The 19,319-nt window shown below is 43.4% G+C and overlaps 1 protein-coding gene across 3 annotated transcripts in view; it reads left to right on the top strand.

Moving 5' to 3' along the window:
* The first annotated feature begins 3,322 nt into the window (after positions 1-3,322).
* LOC134480681 (uncharacterized) overlaps positions 3,323-19,319 on the top strand; it is a 42,300-nt gene continuing 26,303 nt past the window's right edge. For 2 of the 3 annotated variants that reach the window (XR_015631203.1, XM_087574789.1), the window contains exons 1-2: positions 3,349-3,587; positions 5,353-5,458. Coding sequence is in view for 1 of the 3 variants with exons in the window: in XM_087574789.1 (XP_087430915.1) it covers positions 5,390-5,458 (69 nt within the window). In the remaining 2 variants the exon portion in view is untranslated. Of the gene's footprint in view, positions 3,588-5,352; positions 5,459-19,319 lie in introns of all 3 variants that reach the window. The other variant, XR_015631202.1, reaches the window with a different exon arrangement.

Below are 19,319 nucleotides of genomic sequence, written 5' to 3'. Positions count from 1 at the left end.
ACAGAGTTTCCCAGGCAATGTAGCTGTCTTGACAGCTGTGAAAGCAATGGCTACATAAACTTTCTCAAGGAGTGGAGAACTAGAATGTGAGAGACGCTCTTGCAGTAAGGAAAACATAATAAATCCAAGAGCTACACACAGCCTGGGGGTTTTATGGTCATAGCCAGGCATGAAGGAATGGCTGGACTTAACTAAAGCTGTTAATTACCTGGGTGAGATCAAAAGCCCACGTAAGGGAATATATTTATGATGCACCTTACATGATGTACTTCAACTCCTTACTTTTTTTTTATTAATTGGCTTGATTAAATCGATTTAAAGAGGCCAGGCAAAGCCTTTTAAATCATATTCCATATTGATCTAATGAAATAGTCAATAAATTTACCAACATAGCCCTTTTCCTTTACATGGTCTGGAGGAAAATGCTTTGGTGAATGGTTATAACTCAACTCCAAGCCTCACTGCTATCCCACAGTGACTCATAGCGATCCAGGGGATGCTGGGAAAATCTTTTAGGCCATTTGTGGGAGTGCTGGAATAACTGGTTTAACACCTATTTCCAGACTACTCACCACCTTCAAGCCACCCCCGCCCCCAGTCCTTTATTGCTTCACGGCAAACTTCCCTGAAGCCAGCCAGCCAGGGCTGGGTGTCTCGCCAGGCCCCTTTGCTTATCTAATGACCACCCCCATCTGTGACCGTGCCCACTTTTAGCCGCATCACTCCAGTCTTACTCCAGAGTCCCTGGCTTTTATGCATTTGTCTATTTCCTTATGTAAATATTGACAAAATGAGGCTCATAAACGCAATCAGATGTGCTCAGGTAAAGAACAATTCTGCAATGGGACTCTTTTAGTCTCTCCATAAATCTGGTCTCAATCATGGACAACTTTCCTAAAATAGCTTTTATTGTGTCCCTTGTTTGACCTCCTAGAGCAAGCAGTGAAGGAAGCTGAGATGAGAGGTTCCTATGGAGGAGGAAGAGGAGTATTTTATGGGAGTTTCTGAGATCCTGACATTTCCTTATATTCTCCCCCCCCTCCCAGTGTTAAACAAGCAGGGTGTCATTGTGGAGGCATTAGCATTTACTTAGGCCGTCTCCGTCCCCTGAGTTCTAATGAAGTGAACTGTAACAGAAATCAGAACTTAAACATGATTTAGAAGTTCGTCCCTTGCAACCAATACTTGGGTGTTAGCCATGGTTATGCTACCTAAGCATCTGAGCATGTGCAAAGCTAGGCACCTACCCGCCCACTCCAGCATCCCAGCTATTTTGTTCTGTACTTTGGTTTTTCTGTCCAGAAATATGTGTTGCCTGTCTTCTTTAGATAAGCATTCTTGGACCTTCTTCTGATTTAAGAGCTGCCAAATCATGGCTTACTCTTTGTTAAACAAGCTTTGTTGAGCGTCATCTGTCTAAGGATTTCACTCTTGTATTATGGTTGTTGATCCCAAAAGCAGGCTAAAAAGTGTTCTGGGGACAGGACCTCTTTGCCCTTTGATATCAAGTCAGGACAGATGTAACATGATTAACCTGAAAAACTCTTAACGCATTCACAGAAAGTCGTGCTACTCACTCCGTTGACTGTAGGCAAGTCTTGCGTCTTTAGTCTGTTTCCTGTTTTGAAAACAAAATACCTGAGACCAGCAGGTACCTTATAAACTATAGCAACGTGTTTTGCTCACAAGTCTGAAACTTGAAAAGTCTAGTGACATGGTTTTGTCATCACACCTGGTTCCTCTTGCCTCACAAGTCATGTGACTGAGACAGAGCAAATGTCCCTGCTTGCATGCCTTTCTCATCTCAAGAAGCCATCACAGGGTGCCTTCGCTCACAACTAGCATCTCATCAGAACTACCTGTAAATACCATAAACTAGGAACTTGGGAATTAAGTTTCCCAAACAGAAGGTTTTAGTGGACATATGCAAGCCCTATCTGACCCTGAAAAACAGAAAGGAGAGCCAAGGAAGTATGTACTTATGAAGAACTTCAATTTTTTTTTAAGAACTGAAATGTTTATCCTTAAGATTACTGTCCAGATCTCAGCTGTGACCACAGGTCGGGCTGAGCTTAAAGGATGTCCTGACTGCCTTTGGCTCTATTCTATTCTTACTCTTAGGCTTCTGGTATCTTACTTAATGTGGTTCATGGATTTACTTGTGGATGTGAGATGTGGAACAAGAATCACGTCTTAGGGGACATGGGGCTGGTGAAATGTAGCCGGGTATGGGTTCTACAGGAATGGAGACTTGATGTTCCATTGCCGAGCTAGAGAAAGCCGCTGAGTTTGCCTTCCCTGCCAGGGCAGCCTGCAGAGACAGTGGTGTCACGGATGAAATGCCCCTGTGAATCGGAGTGTTGAACTCACTCGGGGTGTCAGAGAAACCCCTGTAATTGAGGCTTTTCCCTCTCCTCACCACTCTCCAGCCTCATTCCATCTTCAATTATCTGGGTAATTTGGTCCTGAGGGCATACATTCCTTTATAACACAAATCCATTATGCAGGCAAGAGTCATCAGGAAACGACTCAGATTGCGCCCCACACTCAGAGCCCAAGGTTTTGGAGCAGATTGGGCCTTCCGTGTGAAGCCAGCCCAGGTCTCCAGTTTCGGTGCAGGCCTGGAGGCTGGACATGCACAGCTCTTCCTGCCATCATCCTTTGTTTAGCAAGAGCCGTCTGTAGGAAGCCCCATGCTGGTGCTGGCTGGCTGTGGCTTCTGCCCAAGGCCACTGTCACTGCCAGCTTTGCTTGGCCTGTGTCAATGCTTTCATTTCAGCCAGGGATAGCTGCTGCCAGGCAGGCAGGCAGGCATATGCTTTCGCCTTGTCTAGCCATCTCCAGGAGCCAGGGACCCAGGCCTTTTAATTCATCTAAACCTCAGGCCTTCTGGTAGAGAACTGGTTTTCATGACTGGGCCCTGACTGGAGTTGGGTCTGTGTTGCGGAAGGTCCACGAGCTGCCTGCCTGGGGGCCTACAGGGCACTGAAGCCAAATGCAAATATTTCCAATTTAGGCTTTGTAACAGGACATTTTTAGTGTTCTGGGCGAACTCTTCTATCTGGCTTTCTTTTCTCTGGTTTACTGGAGCTATTTAGCTTTAGTTTGGGTGCACCTCTTTACATTTCTCTCCTTTGGTGCTTATTGTCCAAAAGTAAAGGATACCTGGGGTGGAGATGGGGGAGCGGTGCACAACCTAGCAAGGAACCCGGATTTTAGACTTAGGGAGACACGTGTCTACTGGTGGTTGTCATTGTCTCACCGCCCAATTATGTGTCTACCCAGACAACAGAGATGCCCTATGTCTGATTTCCGTCATCTTCCCATTGCCCAGGAGAGCATCACACTGTAGTAAGGGCTCAGTAAGTACCCAGAACATGTGCACAGAGGCTCACACGCTGCTCCAGACTTAGCAGCTTTGTGGCTTTATGTGCTTTTAAAAAAAGAAAAAGAAAAAAAAACCCATCGCTTTTTCTGAGTTTGTTCCATTCAATTTGGTTGCAAAATGTGTGCGACCATGCAGAAGAGTGGTTGGCACAGCCTTGTGCTTCATAAACGTTGTCAACAGTAAGGTGAATTATTCGGGGGTGAGTATTCTTTTTCTATTTATTCAGCTACTATTTGCCGAATGTCAGATTAGGGCCAGCTACTGTTCTATGAGGGGGGACTCGAAGGGTCTGTAATATTATGGTTCTTATACTCCAGTGGCCAATGTGCTATGGGGATCCACCTGTTTCCACCTCCTAAGTTCTGGGAATATAAGAACATGCCACTATGCCTGACATGTTTTCTTTTTTTAAACATGGATTTTGGAATCACATGGATTTTGGAATCAAACACAGGGCTCCATGTCTGCAGAACATGCACCTGACTGACTGAGCTGTCTCTACGACCTCAAAGTTTTAGACTTTGCGATTGTCTTTTCTTTTTTTTTTTTTTTATAATTGTTCACATCACGGCATTTTGCCTGCTCTGTGAGTTATGTGCTTGTCACTATCACGTCCATTCAGCAGGCCAGGGAGCTAAGGCCCAACAAGGCAATTTGCCAAATCCAGACGGTTTGTGACTCGTGGACAATCGAGGAAGACCATTTCCAAACCTCAAAGCTTTTCTGCCTACATTGTGTAGCGTCCCTAATGGTTTGAGCAGAAAGGGGACCCAGTCAGCACTGCATATCCACACCAACTCTCCTGGGCTTTGAGGTCTCCCTTTTTCCTTCTCCCTCCCCTTTCCTCCCCTCCTCACTCTCCACTTCCCTTCTTTTCCTCTCTCTCCTCTCCCATTGTGTTCCTTCTCTCCTCCCCTCCATTTACTTTCTCCCTTCCCCTTTCCTCTTTCCCTCTCCCCTTCCTTCCCTCCATTCCCTTTCCTCCCCTCCTCCTCCCCTTTCCACTTTCATTCCCTCCCCCTTCCCCACTTTCTCTTCCTCTCTCATCCTGTTCCTCTCCCCTGTCCTCCACTTGTTCCCCCCTCCCCTTCCTTCCCCTCCAGTGCCCTTCCCTCCCCTCCTTCTTTTCTCTCTCCTCCCCTTCCTTCCCCTCCCCCTCCCGTGCCCTTCCTTCCCCTCCTTCTCTTTTTCTAACCTCCCCTTCCTTTGCCTTTCCTTTCCTTATTTAATTTTCTATCTTTTAACTTTCGTTGTACGAATTGAAGTCTGTGGTTCCCGTCCCAATTATACACTGCTCTAAAGTCGGGTTTTATTCTTTTTGACATACCGTCCATTTCTTACCTTGCATGTCCATTAATCAAGCTTAAGTAGTCTTGGAGTTCCCTTTGTGCAGCTAGAATTTGGAAGGTGGTGAAGTATCAGTCTTCCAGCTTTCAGCACCATTTTCCCCAGATATAAACCAACTCAGCGAGAAAGTCTACTCTGTTTGCCATGTGAGGGTGTCTATTTCCATGATCAAGAGGAATGTGGTCCTTAATTCTATCTCTGTGTGGGACAAAGGAAAGAGGTGATCTTCAGAATAAACTCCTCTGAAGACAATCTTATGTTAGCAATTTGGAGCTTAGAAACAACATGTAAGCTGCACATAGATCAACTGTGGGGTTGAATCTTGATGCTGGCAGTCACGTTTTGTCCAAAGTCACAAGGACCAATATGTTACCTGCCGCATCAAAGCTGATGTTCCGGGGCTGGGGATTTAGCTCAGTGGTAGAGCGCTTACCTAGGAAGCGCAAGGCCCTGGGTTCGGTCCCCAGCTCCGAAAAAGAGAACCAAAAAAAAAAAAAAAAAAAAAAAGCTGATGTTCCATGCAAACCCTTGGGAAAAAGGTTGAGAATCTTTGACCTGCTAAACTGTCATTGGATTGGAGATTTTATTACCTTTTCTTTCTTTTTTTCTTTTTCCAGGCAACATTGATGATTTTTCTCTGATGTTGTGGAAGCCATGGGAAAATGGGCTCAGAAGAATCCCCACACTGTGAAATGCGAGTCAGTCTTGGTTAGGAGGAGAAATGTAAGATTTGGGTTTGTGCATTTGTCCTTTTATTCTCTGGGATGAGAAATTTCTATGTTGGGTGGCCTTTATGACGTAAATGTCATCTCTACCAGGAGCTGGAAGGCCCTGTCTGGCTTTGTGCCAACCATCAACTCCTACTGTACCATACACTCTGTTTATCCACTCTATTCACACTGCCCTGCTTCCCTTGTAAGCACCGCTGTCTCAACTCCACAATGAGATTTGTCCATGCTGGTCACGATGATTCTTGACTAGGGATGGCTTGTTTTTTAATCCTTGTGGCATTTGGCAGTATTTAGAGATGATTTTGATGGCCATGATTGGAGATGATTCTGTCATGCACAGTGAATGGGTAGAAGTTGGATATACTGCAGAGTAACCTATACCAACAGGGGTCATTCATAACAGAATATGATTCGGTAAATATGATTGACGCTAAGAGTCCCCATTTGAGTTAGCACAATGGTCCATGCTCCCTTGAAACACATCTCCCCACCTCCTCAAAGCAGCCCCGCTCCTTTCAGACTCCTTTTCTTTCACACACAATTTTTTCTCCTTTCAAACTTATTTGCTATTTGCTTTTCTTCTCTAGAGTATCAGATGTACGTGTAGTGAGTGATCCTGTCTAGTTTCTTTTGAATTTCTCATTCTTCTGCAAACAAAGACACCCAAGCTCAGCACATAGCACATACTTACACAAGTCTCTTCATAGATACGAAAGAAGCAAAGACGGTAGGGAGAAGAAAGGGAAGAGGGAGGGAAGAGAGGAAGGAGGGAGAGGATTAATGTCTGGCTAGATAATGAAAAGACTGAGACAGAAAAAACATACCCCAGTGCTCTAAAGATTAATACCAGCAAATCCTGACTATGAACCCTGTGTTAGCATCTCATGCAATTGGCCATAAGAACACTTTTTTGGTGGGAGGTTTGGTAATAATTCCTGAAGAGTCATGGATGCAGGCACTGCTCCTGGATGTCAGGATGATACTGAATGGTCAGAAGCTCTCCACAGAGTTTGGAGTAGAGTGTAGCAGACTGGCTCTCAGAGCTCGCTCTCAGTCTGAGTGCTACTGATTAATATCGGGACTCTGTGAACTTCTTTTTGCGTTCTGAGATCCACAGGGCCTTCCTCCACTAATTCCCTCAGTTTTGGCGGTTCCTGCTGTTCGCTGTTTTTTTTTTTTTTTTACACTGCCTGTGGGAACGGCTTTCTGAAGATTACACGCTGAAAGTCTTCTTTGTGCTCTGCCATTATTACAAACAGTTCAACCATATCTTAAGCGAGGATTCCGGTTAAAATGTTAACATGTTGCCCGGACTATCAGTTGCTAAATAAAATGAATTCAGCGCAGGTTGGGTAGGGTGGTCCATGCTTTTAATCCCAGCAATCAGGAGGCTGAAGCAGGTGGAGCTCTGTGCGTTCCAGCTGTGCCCAGTCTACAGTATGAATTCCAGGCCAGTCAGGGCTATGTAGCGAGACTCCCTTAAAAAAATTACAATTGAGATACAGTTATTGTAGACACTGGAATGAAGATACTTGACCCCAGATTTGTCTATAGAAAAGAGGACAGCAATGACCTTACAATCCTGACCTATTCATATTATTTTTGCCCCAGTTGGGAGTACAAGTGGCCCTGCAAGACATACGTCTTTCACACAGAAAACACATGTTTCAGAAGAGATTTGACTTTATCAATTTTGCCTCTGGTTTCCTCCTGAGCCTTTAAACTCTGGAACTTTCATCATTCTCCCATCCCCCCCACTCCCAGCCGCTGTCTTTATCCCCTAATTACATGAGCTTAACTTCCCCTGACCTACAGAGAGTCAAGAAAAATTGGCATATAAAGCCCTGTTGTATTTTGGTCTGACCTATGGGTCCTTTAAATGAAGCCTGAATACAGTGCGGGGGGGGGTGAGGTGGGGTGTTTGAGCTGCCAATGCTTGGATGCCCATAAGGCACATAAATCTCTCCAAAACTGAAGGGGCCAAGAGTGTGGTGATTTCCAAGCCCCTTGAATTTGTGACACCTCATGGTTTGATTTGCTAACACCTCCTTCCTCTCTTTTCAAGTAACAGCTGTGTTGTATGTTTATCCACACATTAAAGTCAGTCATTATTTATACCCTTTCCTTCGCATTATTTTGAGGGTAAAAACAGAGTGAGGTACTTTCTGCGTAGGCTGTGTTCTTTGGGGTTAACTAAGTTTCATTTCTCCCTATGCACCTCTGGCCCCATTACAGCTCCCCAAGTCTAGCTAATTCACCATTGCCATCTTTGAACTGTTGTTTTAAATCTTGTGTGATATTTTACTATATCCTGGCCTGTATTGCTCTCCCCGCCCCCCCTAGAATAGTCTATATTGTGAGGTGCCATCACTTTCAGATTTCACCCAGGTTAGACCAAGAATAGATAATGCAAAATTATTTCATGCTAGGATAGGGATAATCTGGGTTTAGAATGCAGTATTTATTGGGTAACTTCATAAAGAGAGAAGCCCATCTGGCCAATGATGGCTGAAAAGGCTTCACCAATTTCATGGAAAGAACAGTAATAACCACACTATTAGGTACCACAAGTGTTGATTCCCTCTGTACGTGGAGGGAAGTAAGGTCTTGGAAAATGAAATTGGAGAGCAACAAGCAGTGCCCTTTAGGACACTGTGATGTACCCAGAAACTCTCAGCTTAAGTTAGTCCAGGCACATGTCTCTACTCGTTGACAATGGTGGAAGGATGAGTGTGATCACCCTGGCAGCCTTAGTCTTTCTGTGGTACCACCAATGCTCATGGACCTCCATCCCTCTTCTCTAGTGCTCCCCTCACAAGAACAGTAGGAGAGGACCTACTCATTACCAACATCTTATTCCTTAGAAGGAGCCTCCAAACAATGGAAAGTTTTAGTTCTTTGTTCCTAGCCCCCTGTGTTACAATTTTGTATCCAGGTCCTTTTTTTTTAAAGTCTCATTTCAGGGGCTTTGGAGCAAATCTTCCTGGAGTTTGAACTGAGAAATGTTTAAGAAATACCATATTATATAACATGCTCTGGCTCTCTCTGAATCTGTAGTTGAGTAGTAGTCAGAAGTTTAGCTGCAATACCCCAATGCTTCATTCAGGATGAAGTTAGGTGACTCTGCCACTACTTAGAGGGTTCTCATTTGAACCCTAATTCCATGGCTCTGGGTACCTCCTCTTACTAGAAAGTTCAACTGATAACTCCTTACCCATAATACTCCCTAAGGAAAACTTCCTTATTCCTTGTATCACCAGCTTGCTCTGGTTGGTCATAATTGGTCTGATTAGCAATGGCCATGTATGCAAACTCTCCAGGACTAAAGGGGGAAAATCCAAGTGTGTCCTTGGCAAGTGTGAACTGAAAAGTTGGTGAGCCCCAGGCAGCTGCAAGCAGTGTCAGAAGCATGCTCCCCAGTCGGAGTGATAGCCGTTCACAGTTATATGCAAACTGAATTTAGGGTGCAGCCAACACTCTAAGGAGAAGCATTGTTGATGGACAGACGGTGTCCATCAGGTGAAAGAAACCACAAACCTTGCCTGTGTGAAATCTGTATTCAGCCTCTAGATGCAAGTCTATCTCCTATGTCTGCCCCATACTGACAAGGTAGTCATACAACAAATTCCCATTTTTGTGAGTGAGCAAGACTGTCCCTTGATACTATGAAAACTTGGTCCTGTTACTCACCTAGTGCCCACTAGCCATGAGACCACCATCTCCTGCCTTGGCAATGCCTTGGTTTCTAGGTAGGATATAACTTCTAATGGCTGATCTTGTGTCTTCCCAAAAGAAGGGCCCACCGAGCAGGTTTGAAAGCCTATAGTAGCATCGTTTTGCTTGAGTAACCAATGCTAGTCCTTACTCACGGACAAGATCATGTTTCTTATGAAATAGCTCCAGCTTTAGCCACAGTTCTCGTGCCCGTTGAGCACTTCTTTCCCAGCGTTGGCCTAGCCTCTATGACTGTGTTGGAGGAATGTGATCAGAAGTGTTAGAGGACAGAATCCAAATGGTACCTCAGGCTCCTATGTGTTCTTTCAAAGGTTTGCCTTTCCTGGGAAAAGAATGTGCTCCAGGGAACTTGTTAGTCCCACAGGGATAACAGCTGAGTTAGAGCAGCCACAGTTCGTACATAGACCTGCAGCCCTAGGTTGCCCCTGTAACAAACCTGTGGATTTGTGAGTCCTAGCAAATGCTATTGTGGCACAGGAATGAGATTCGGTTGTCAGATAACATCCGTGTCCTGCGACTTTGGCCCTGTTTCGTATTTTCTCACGGTCTGGCTGTCTTCTGCGGCTCTTTCTCTCATTTAATGTTAGTTCTGACCCACTGGCTCTCAGCTTTTTACTTTTAATGTGTGCTTTACTCATCTGTATCTTACACGTAGATACAGATGTCCATTGGTCATTGTCTTAGTTAGAATTTCCATTGCTGTGAAGAGACCCCATGATCAAGGCAACTCTTATAAAGAATGGCATTAATTTAATTGGGGTCGGCTTATGGGTTCAGAGGTTTAGTCCATGATTATCAAGGTGGGAAGCATTGCAGCATCCAGGCAGGCATGGTGCTGGAAAAGGAACTGAGAGTTCTACGTCTTGTTCCGACGGCAATGAGGAGAAAACTTGTCTTCCAGGCAGCTAGGAAGAGAGTCTCAAAGCCCACCCCCAAAATGACATACTTCATCCAACAAGGCCACACCTACTCTAGCTAGGCCACACCTCCTAATAGTGCCACTCCCTGGACCAAACCACCATAGTCATCTCTTCAATGTTTTTGAGGGCTCCTTCAAAACCACGTGTCCGCGTGGCATTACCTATTGCTTTCTTGTGGCCTTAACATGCTGCTCTTCCTTACCCTTGCTCAGGGGGATAGCACTATCATTTGCCTAGCTGCACAAGCCAGAAATCGACTTTCCCTTTACTGTGTTCTAACCCCTTGACTTTGCTATGTACTTGGTAACCCATGGCATGAAGTTCTACTTCTAAATGGTTTCCTGAAGTAACTGCAATTCCCTGTCTCCAGTATTGATGACTATGGGTTAAGCAGTTGTCCTCTTTCATCTGGCAACCTCTTTTTAGAAATCCTAGAATAGAGATTGTGGGTCTCTTGCCATCTCCCCTCTTGTCTCCTGATGAGGTTTCCAGAATGTTCTTTTTGATATGTGAACATGGCAAACATCTCCAATAGCCTCTTTCCAGTTCCTTCAGGACAGAGTTCAAAGTTTTTACCTAGGCATATAAATTTCTGTATGATCTCACCTCTTGAGCAGTTTGCCATAATGACCCAAATGGAGTGGTGCCCTCAACCCTGAAGGGAGTAACACATATATGTGGATATAGAATTCTTGTATGAATCCAGGGGTTTGACTTAACAGGGGTAGTAAGGGAATAATAAAAAGACAGACACATGGTCTCATGCACAGAAAATCTGGGATTAGGTGGTCTGGGCTCTCTGATAGGAAGACACAGAAGACAGGAGCTCAGCATGTTTATTAAATACAGTTGAACAGGAAGGCAGGGCTATTGCACACAGCTGAATCAAGGAGGCAGATTTAGCAGCTCTGTAGGAGCATTCGCTGTAGGAAAGAAGTCTTCAAGCTGTAATCATAGGGGTGCAGAGTTAGCCTGAAGGAGGCAGAAAGTAGTACACTTCATCACCTTCAAACTTGGACCAGCAGGGAATGCTTTGCCATTAACCTGAGCCAGGCCCAGGAAGGCTCTGTGCTTTCCATTGTCAAAGACATTGCAGTCTGACATGACAGTGCCCATGTCAATAGCACTCATAGGCTTGGGACTTCACTCACTCAGGACTCTCCCTACATATGGAAATGCACTTGGATTATAAACACTGAAAAGAGGTACTCTATTCATACAAGAGTGTTTGCTGATTCCCAACCCCAGTCAAGTCTAGAAAGCTACCCTGAGGGGTAATGAGATCTGAAGAGGGAAGCAGCAGCCAGGAAAAAGGACTGAGATACCTTGTACTTGAGGAATTAAAAGATCAGATTGGTAGAGCAAGAGTAATGTAGGTTCTGGGACTGGAGAGATGGCTCGGTGGTTAAGAGCACTGGGTGCTTTCCAGAAAACCGAAATCCAGTTCCTGGCTACCACCTGCCTGCTCATGACCGTCCTTAATTCCAGTCTCAGAGATCTGTTGTTCTTTTCTGGTCTCGGCAGGGGCCAGAATGTGTGTGATGCGTAGGCATACATGTAGGTAGGGCACTCACGCACATATTAAATTTTAAAAAGAATGGCGGTCTTAATGGAGACCCAAAAGCCTTATGGACCACATGGAAAAGTCTGGTCTCTATTAGAGCAGAAATTGATGATCAAGGTTAAAATGTTGATCAAGCCACGAAACTCTAATTACCTAGAATAATTTCTACTTGGGGGTTTCTTCAGACTTTTCACACCTTAGCTTTATAGTTTTAAAAATGATGGCAGTAAATGACTCTGAAATGAATTTTATTGACTCTGAGCACACAGGTCAAGGCACCATCCGGAGGTCATTAGAATGTACCCCTGCCTTCTGGAAGAATCTTCAGTAAATCTCTCCCGAACAATGGGTGTTTGTTGCCAAAGGTATTCACTGCAGAGAAGTAATCGCTGCTTTTGTTGACAGATTTAGAGATGTTTTGCCAAACACTATCTTAAAATACTATGATTAGATGTAATTTCGCAAAAATGAGTCTATAATGGCGGTGATTCACTTGCCGTTATCAGCTGAGGAGTATCTTGTATTTACAGTTTATTTAATTTACATTTGATTAATTTGCACTGAGTGCAAGCAGTTACTCTGTAATTATCTCTTTGTCTACAGCAGGATACATGCAAAATAATGTTTGGAAGATTGCAAAGTCAGAAGATGTGAGCATGAAAAGTGCCCCTGATATAATCTCTCTCGTCTCCTCCTGGTGCGGAAAGCACCCCCGTTACGACTCCAGTTCTGAGGAGGTCGCAGTTCTGTATCCCCCCACACACGTAAACACACAAAACATCACTTATCTCTCATTTCACAATTTAAGTTGCTGTACACAGCAACTTTTGTTTGTCTAGTTCTGCTAAATCCATCATCATTAGGCAAAGCTGTTCTTTTAAACATACGTTTCAGGAAATCATACACACAGATCTTCCACAAACTCCTCCCGGATAACAACTGTGCTCTAGGGCGGGATGCATCTCAGTTGAGAGAGTGCTTTCTGAGCATGCATGAAGTCCCAGGTTCGATACCCTGGTGTCAAGGAAACTGAGTATGACGGGCTGAGCTTGCACCCCAGCTCTGAGGAAATAGAAACATGGCTGTGAGGAGCTCAAGGTCATCCTTGGACATACAGCACATTTGTATACATGGTATCCCATCTGGGAGGGCTGAGTCGGGGGAGAAATACGCTTGGATTCTCTTTAGTCATATATCCCTTTGATTTTTAAGAATGTATTGCGCTCTTCGGAAGTTGTGTTTGATGGCACTTGTGTATGCATTGGCCACAGATACTGTTAACCAAGGCTCAACAAACTGTAGCCTTTGAGCCAAATCAAACTTATTGCCTATATTTGTATAGTCTCTTGAGTTAAGGATGGTTTTAACCAATTTTAAGTGTTAGAAAGCATTCAGAGAAAGAACAGTTGATGACATGCGAATATTATATAAAATTCAAATTTGGGAATCCATGAATAGTTTTGCTGGGACACAACTACATCATTCATTTACTTACCGTCTTTGAGTGCTTTTACCCTGCATGGACACAGTGAGCTGTGCAGTGGCGACAGTCTGGTCTGCCGTGCCTTAGATATTTATTATCTGGCCCCTTACAGAGAATGTTTGCTGATCCCTAGCCTGACGTAATTGTGGTAATCTCATTTCCCTTGTGAATGATTGGTTTGAGAATGAGCATAAAACCACAGTCCTGGGAAATGGAGAATCAGAAGTCTGATGGGGCTTCTGGGAAAGGTTTCTAGGCTTCTAAAGAAAGCATAGGAGAGACAGACGGTTTCTTCACTCTTTGTTGCCGCTACTGCTGGGTGAGAGAGTTGGTGCTGTGGCAGCCATCTTGTGGCCAGAGTCTCTAGAGAGATGAGAGCAGCTAAGGATGACTATGGGGAGGTGATGGGAACATGGATGCTGAGCCCTCAAATGAGCCCCAAGCCCCATCTTGCCTTTTGTGCATCCAGTTGTATTTGCTCATCTACTTAATTAATATTTAAGTCACTGTTTTCAGGGTGAAGCTTCAGCTCTTTGGTGTTAAAGTCTCCTAAGTAGGACCCAGTGATGCATGAGCTTATGCCTGGTGTTGAGATTACAGGAAAGGCAAAGTAAACTAAAATAGCTTTCCCAGTTTCTCCTCGGTCTATTAGGGAATGGAGTCTACAACACTGGTACAAGGAATGAATGTTTGTGGCTGTCTTGGAGAGTCAGGGTGGACTTTGCCCAGGTGCTCATTTTTAATCTGGAAAATTGGAAAGTGATCTGGATTTGATGAGACCAATTCACAGGAAGACCAATCACCATTTGAGGCAAAGTGAGGAACTGTATAACAGGGCAAAGGACAGCTGAGCTAGGATGGTATTTGCTGGTGTGGCTGCTGACGAGAGGCTACTGTTACAGATGCTGCTGAAGAGGGAGGGGTACCTGGGTTCCTCCTCAGATGTACTTTTGTAACAACCATGATTAGTATCTGTGGAGAAAAAAACTGTCTAAAAACCAGTGGTAGGGCTGGAGAGGTCAGCCAAAGGTTAAGAACACTTACTGCTCTTGCAGAGGACACAGGCTCAGTGTCTCTCACACAAGGAAGTTCACAACTGCCTGTAACTCAAGTTCCTGGGAATCCAATGTCCTCTTCTAGCCTCTCTCTCTCTCTCTCTCTCTCTCTCTCTCTCTCTCTCTCTCACACACACACACACACACACACACACACACACAAATAATTCTTAATAAAATGATCCCAACATTAAGGAATTGATGTTAGTACCCAGTGTCATTCATCGAGTTCTTGCTAGGTTAAGCTTTTAATGTGTAAAATCTCACTCAGTCACTCAATTTCTTCATTGTTTAGTGAGAAGCTCATAAGATGAGATCTTCTTTTTACCAAGGCTATATTGAACCAAGGCAGAATCGGGTTTAAAGACCTGTCCAGTCCCATATAGTAAGTATAGAAGGGGGAGCACATCTTTGGGTGTTTTAATCCCACACCAGTCTGCTGGGAGCATAGACAAAATCTCTTCAGCCCTTTGGCCAAGAATGTGCTAGATCTCATATATTGGGTATCCAGCAGATTCTGTAAGTCTTGCTCATCAAGTATAACAGCTTTCAGGAGCTATGACACAGTTGCATTTCAGAGGGTCTTGCTTTCTATTTCTTAAAGAAACTGCACATATTAAAAGCGAATATGGAGATTTCCTGTGTTAACTTAGTGTTGTGGTTTGAACTTAGCCATACCAATTTGGCCCTTTATGTAATTTATAATTTAAAATAGATGCTATCATAGACTTTACCTCATTGAGGGGTGGGGCCTTATGAGGAACCCCCCCCCCCCACATGAGGAAATGTTGATGGGCCCAGTTGAAGATTTTCTTTAAAGACCATGAGTACGCAGCCTAATGTTCGTTGTGGTACTATATATACTGTGTAAACTGCACCCCACATATATACGTCCCCAAATTCAAGGATGGGTCCAGAGGTGAGTAAAGGAGAAAATAATCAGGGAAATCCCAGTTTCTCCCCGTATATAAAATGAAAAATTTGAAGAACAAGGAGAAAAAAAGAACACTTGCGATTCAGAGGTAAGGGCAGGGAGCTGGATCATATGAGAAGCAGAACAAAGGCGAAATTGTCAAATGTCAGCTTGTCAAAGGCAATTAGGAGTAGTTTCAAACAAGTGAGGCTGATAGGAAAGTGAGTGGGAAGGGGGAGCTCTCTGGAGCCACAGGGGTAGTAAGTAACACAGGGGTAGGATGGGAGGCAGTACAAACCCTGGAAAAACCTTTATGGCTGGTTCTAAGCAGCATGGCCCGAGTTCTCGAATGGAGCGGGGACCAAGTGGGAAGAAGGGCAAGGCACTGTAGTCATTCATGGAGAGCCCCGATGACACACCCAGATAGCTGGCATTCAAGTCTCGCTCAGCCACTGGACCACACAGGGCGGTGAACTGGTTCTTACACACTTTCTTTGCCTTGTCTGTTACATGGATCTCAGCAGAGCTCCTGATCCTTGCAGAGCTGACGGAAGAATGGAGTGAAGTCATGCAAACCAAATGTCTCACCTTGTTCTGCACACACAGCAAACTGTTCAGTAAATATCAGCGATGTGGACATCACCACTGTTTGGGCAAGAACTGCTAAATCAGTCTTCCATTCTCCACACAGTCTTCCTCACCAGGTGGACTATAGTGCTTGCTTAGGATGGGCATTTGAAACTACCTGTTAAATGAACAAATAGCTCTTTTTCCTAGAATTACCACCATCATCAATATCTATCTATCTATCTATCTCTCTATCTATCTATCTATCTATCTATCTATCTATCTATCTATCTATCTATCTATCTCTATCTATCTATCTATCTCTATCTATCTATCTATCTATCTATCTATCTATCTATCTATCTATCTATCATCTATCTATCTATCTATCTATCATCTATCTATCTATGTATTTTGGTTCAACTACTTCTGCAGTTGATTTGCTCATTCTTCTGCAAAGGAGTATACAGTGGTGAGAATTTTAATGCATGAGTGGTTTGGACAACAGCCCCAAATGTCTTATTTTTACTACATATTATTATAGCACTACATTCATGGTTAGGGGTCAGCTGCCATTTCCTGAGCTTTATAACATGCCTGTTTTAATTAACATCAAACTAAATTTTGGCAAACAGGTGGTCAGCCCAGATGTGAATGTTATTTTTAAAAGTGCCTTATGGCTGTTAAATCTCTCTTTTTAAAAAAAGCAAAACCTATATGAGTGTGGGCATGTGGTGGGGGAGGGGACAGCAGAGCCGTAAAATCTGAAATACTGATTATCTCAGGCTTTCCTTAGGCAAGCTTCAATGACGACAAGAGGCTTTCAAAATTATTAAAATATGTGTACATAGGCCATGGACTAATAAATTAAATGAAAGCCAGAATTACAATAAAAACGAGGTGGCCACACACCGGACAGATAAAAGAAAGTGTATAGAGGTTACATGCACCCTGTATAGCTTAGAAAAATAAGTGGCAGTGTGTGAGTGTCAGGCCACAGGAATGCACTTCATGGAGGTTTCTACTCTTAGAGATGTGACAATATGTTTGTATGTGTGTGAACAGTGGTCACACAACATATTTATAAGCCCAGTCATTGCAATACATGTTTTGATAAAATTAATTTCCTCTCTAGGGGTTCTACATTTTCAAATTCAAGTACATGCATGCGTGTGTGCGTGCGCGCGCGCGTGTGTGTGTGTGTGTGTGTGTGTGTGTGTGCGCGCGCGTGCAGTATGCTGGCTACAATTCCTTTATGGCAGTCTGAGAACAACTTTGAGGAGTCGATTCTCACCTTTCCGCCTTGTTTTTGAGGTACCGTTTCTCTTGTTATTTTTGCTACTGCACACCCCAGGCTGGCTGGCCAGTGAGCATCCAGGCAGTTCTCCTCTCTCAGCCTTGCATCTCCTGTATCCGTTTTGGGACTACAGATAGGCACTACCACATGCAGCTTTTTATATAGATTCCACTGAGGACTTCAGATTGTCACGCTTGCCCGTTTGCCCACTGAGCCATCTCCCTGGCAATGATCTTATGTTTTAAAAGTAGACCACGTGACTCACGGCATCTTCGTTGATACTCCTTCGTCTCAGTGTGAGTTTCATGCCAGGACTGTGACTTTGCCCTGCGTGGTTTCTCAAACCCACATTTCTCTTTGTTATCCCTTCATCTATGTTATGGCTTTCTCAGTCTGGGCCACAGTAGTAGAAACAGTCTGGTCCAGCTGCATCCACTGATGGTGGCCTCTAAATCTCTTATCTATATATCACTTACAGCATTATTTATTTAAAATGAAATTTAAGCGTATTCTTTCTCTGGCTAGAACATCTTATGGCATTTAGTCATCCCACTGGATTAAGTTAAAACTCTTAATCATGGCCTTCAAGGCCTGGGAAGCTTTGACCGTGGCTCTTGCTCCTTCCTTCTGCAACCTTCTGGATTTCTGTGCTTTAAATGCCCTGGGTTTCCTTCTGCTTCCTGAATTTCCTACATCCTCCACTGATGCAGAAACTTGGTATATCCTGTCTCCACTTTTATTTCCTCATTATGTAATCAATCGGACCTAGCATTCCTGAGCCTGGGTTCAGTTCTTCAGTGAAAAGGCATGTATGAAAGCAGACATCAATGGGAAAAGGAACACACCTATCACACAGAGGTCTGAACGGCATACTCCATGAAGAAAAACATCTTTTGATACACAGGAAGATATACTTACTTCGAATCAACTCATTAGCCATCGACTTCTAGCGAGGAACATGGAGTTCATACAAATTCCTAGTTGTCTATGTGTTTCACTTCTCCAAATTCCATTTGCTTTATATAGTGTGGAATAGATATTATTATCATCTGCATCCTATACATGACTAATAGAGTCAAGGAAAAGTTGAGTAATACTTTCAGGTATGCCCAGATAGTACTCTCTGTCTATTAACTATAACTATATACCTGAGACACTCAAGTTTCAAAGAGAAAACATTTATTTTGGGTAAAGGTTCTGGAAGTCCTAGTCCAAGATTTTGAAGTCTCAGTTGTGGGCCTCAATGCTTAAATATGAATAAGGGAGTAAAAAAAACTAACTGGATGGAATGGGGGTTCTCAAATCCCTTTGGGGGATCTTGTGAGTCTTAGGAACTTTCTACTTGACCTTACCCTTGAAGATCCACAACTTTTCCAATAGTCCTACTCTGGAATCCAAAGCTTTAATTTGTGAGAGTTAAAGGGACACTCATCTAAACCACAGAATTCTGTTACTCATTGTTCTGGATCCAAATGAAAGCTCTATTTAGCTCTAAAATTATATACACAATTAAATTTTCTTATCAACTTTTTACATTCAATTTATTTTAATAACACTTTGTCATCTTTCAATTCCTCCTAGATTTTTACCACTTCCTTACCTACCAAAATTCATGTTCTCTTAAAATAAAGAAAATCATAAAATAAGAACAAAGTTTAAAACAATAAGACAAAGTGTCCCCAAACAAAACAAAAAGTACACAAAAAACGTGGAGTCCATTTTTGCATTAGCAAACTATTTCTGGACATGAAGCCTGCCCTGGAGTGTGGTTGATATGCCCAGTGACGCTCCATTGAAGATACAGATTTTGCTTTTCCCATCAAATTTCAATTGCAAATAGTTTCTTGGTAAGAGTTAGGACTTTATGTTCATGTTTCTCTGCGACTGCTCAACTCTTTTCTCTGTGGAAGAAGAAGACGAAAACAAACAAGAATAGGGGCTTAAATATGAATTTCTAGTAACTAGCAAGGCTCAGTCACATGCCTTGTAAACTGTTGACTGGGTATTAGAAAACAGTTCTCACACAAAACTGGACTCAGTACCAGCTTCTCAGTCTCTAGTCTTCTGAAGCACAGGAAATGGCTTCCTTCAGGTGGAATTTCCCAAGGGAAGCTTCTAGCTCATTGGATGACACCGTTAAAAGAGCCAAGTGGGCACATCCCACCCACAGAGAAGATAACTTCTCTTACCATGTTTGTAGCAAGCACTCAGAAAGCCTGCTGGAATTAAATGACAAAATTCATCACAACTAATTTCTATTTGTCATCTATTAAGCTACATTGTTTTGTCCTCAACGTCAGCTTAAATAATGAACCTCTT

Source organism: Rattus norvegicus, chromosome 10 (assembly GCF_021556685.1).
Source record: "Rattus norvegicus strain SHRSP/BbbUtx chromosome 10, alternate assembly SHRSP_T2T, whole genome shotgun sequence".
In the NCBI taxonomy this organism is placed as follows: domain Eukaryota; kingdom Metazoa; phylum Chordata; class Mammalia; order Rodentia; family Muridae; genus Rattus; species Rattus norvegicus.
This window is presented reverse-complemented; position numbering and strand designations above follow the sequence as displayed.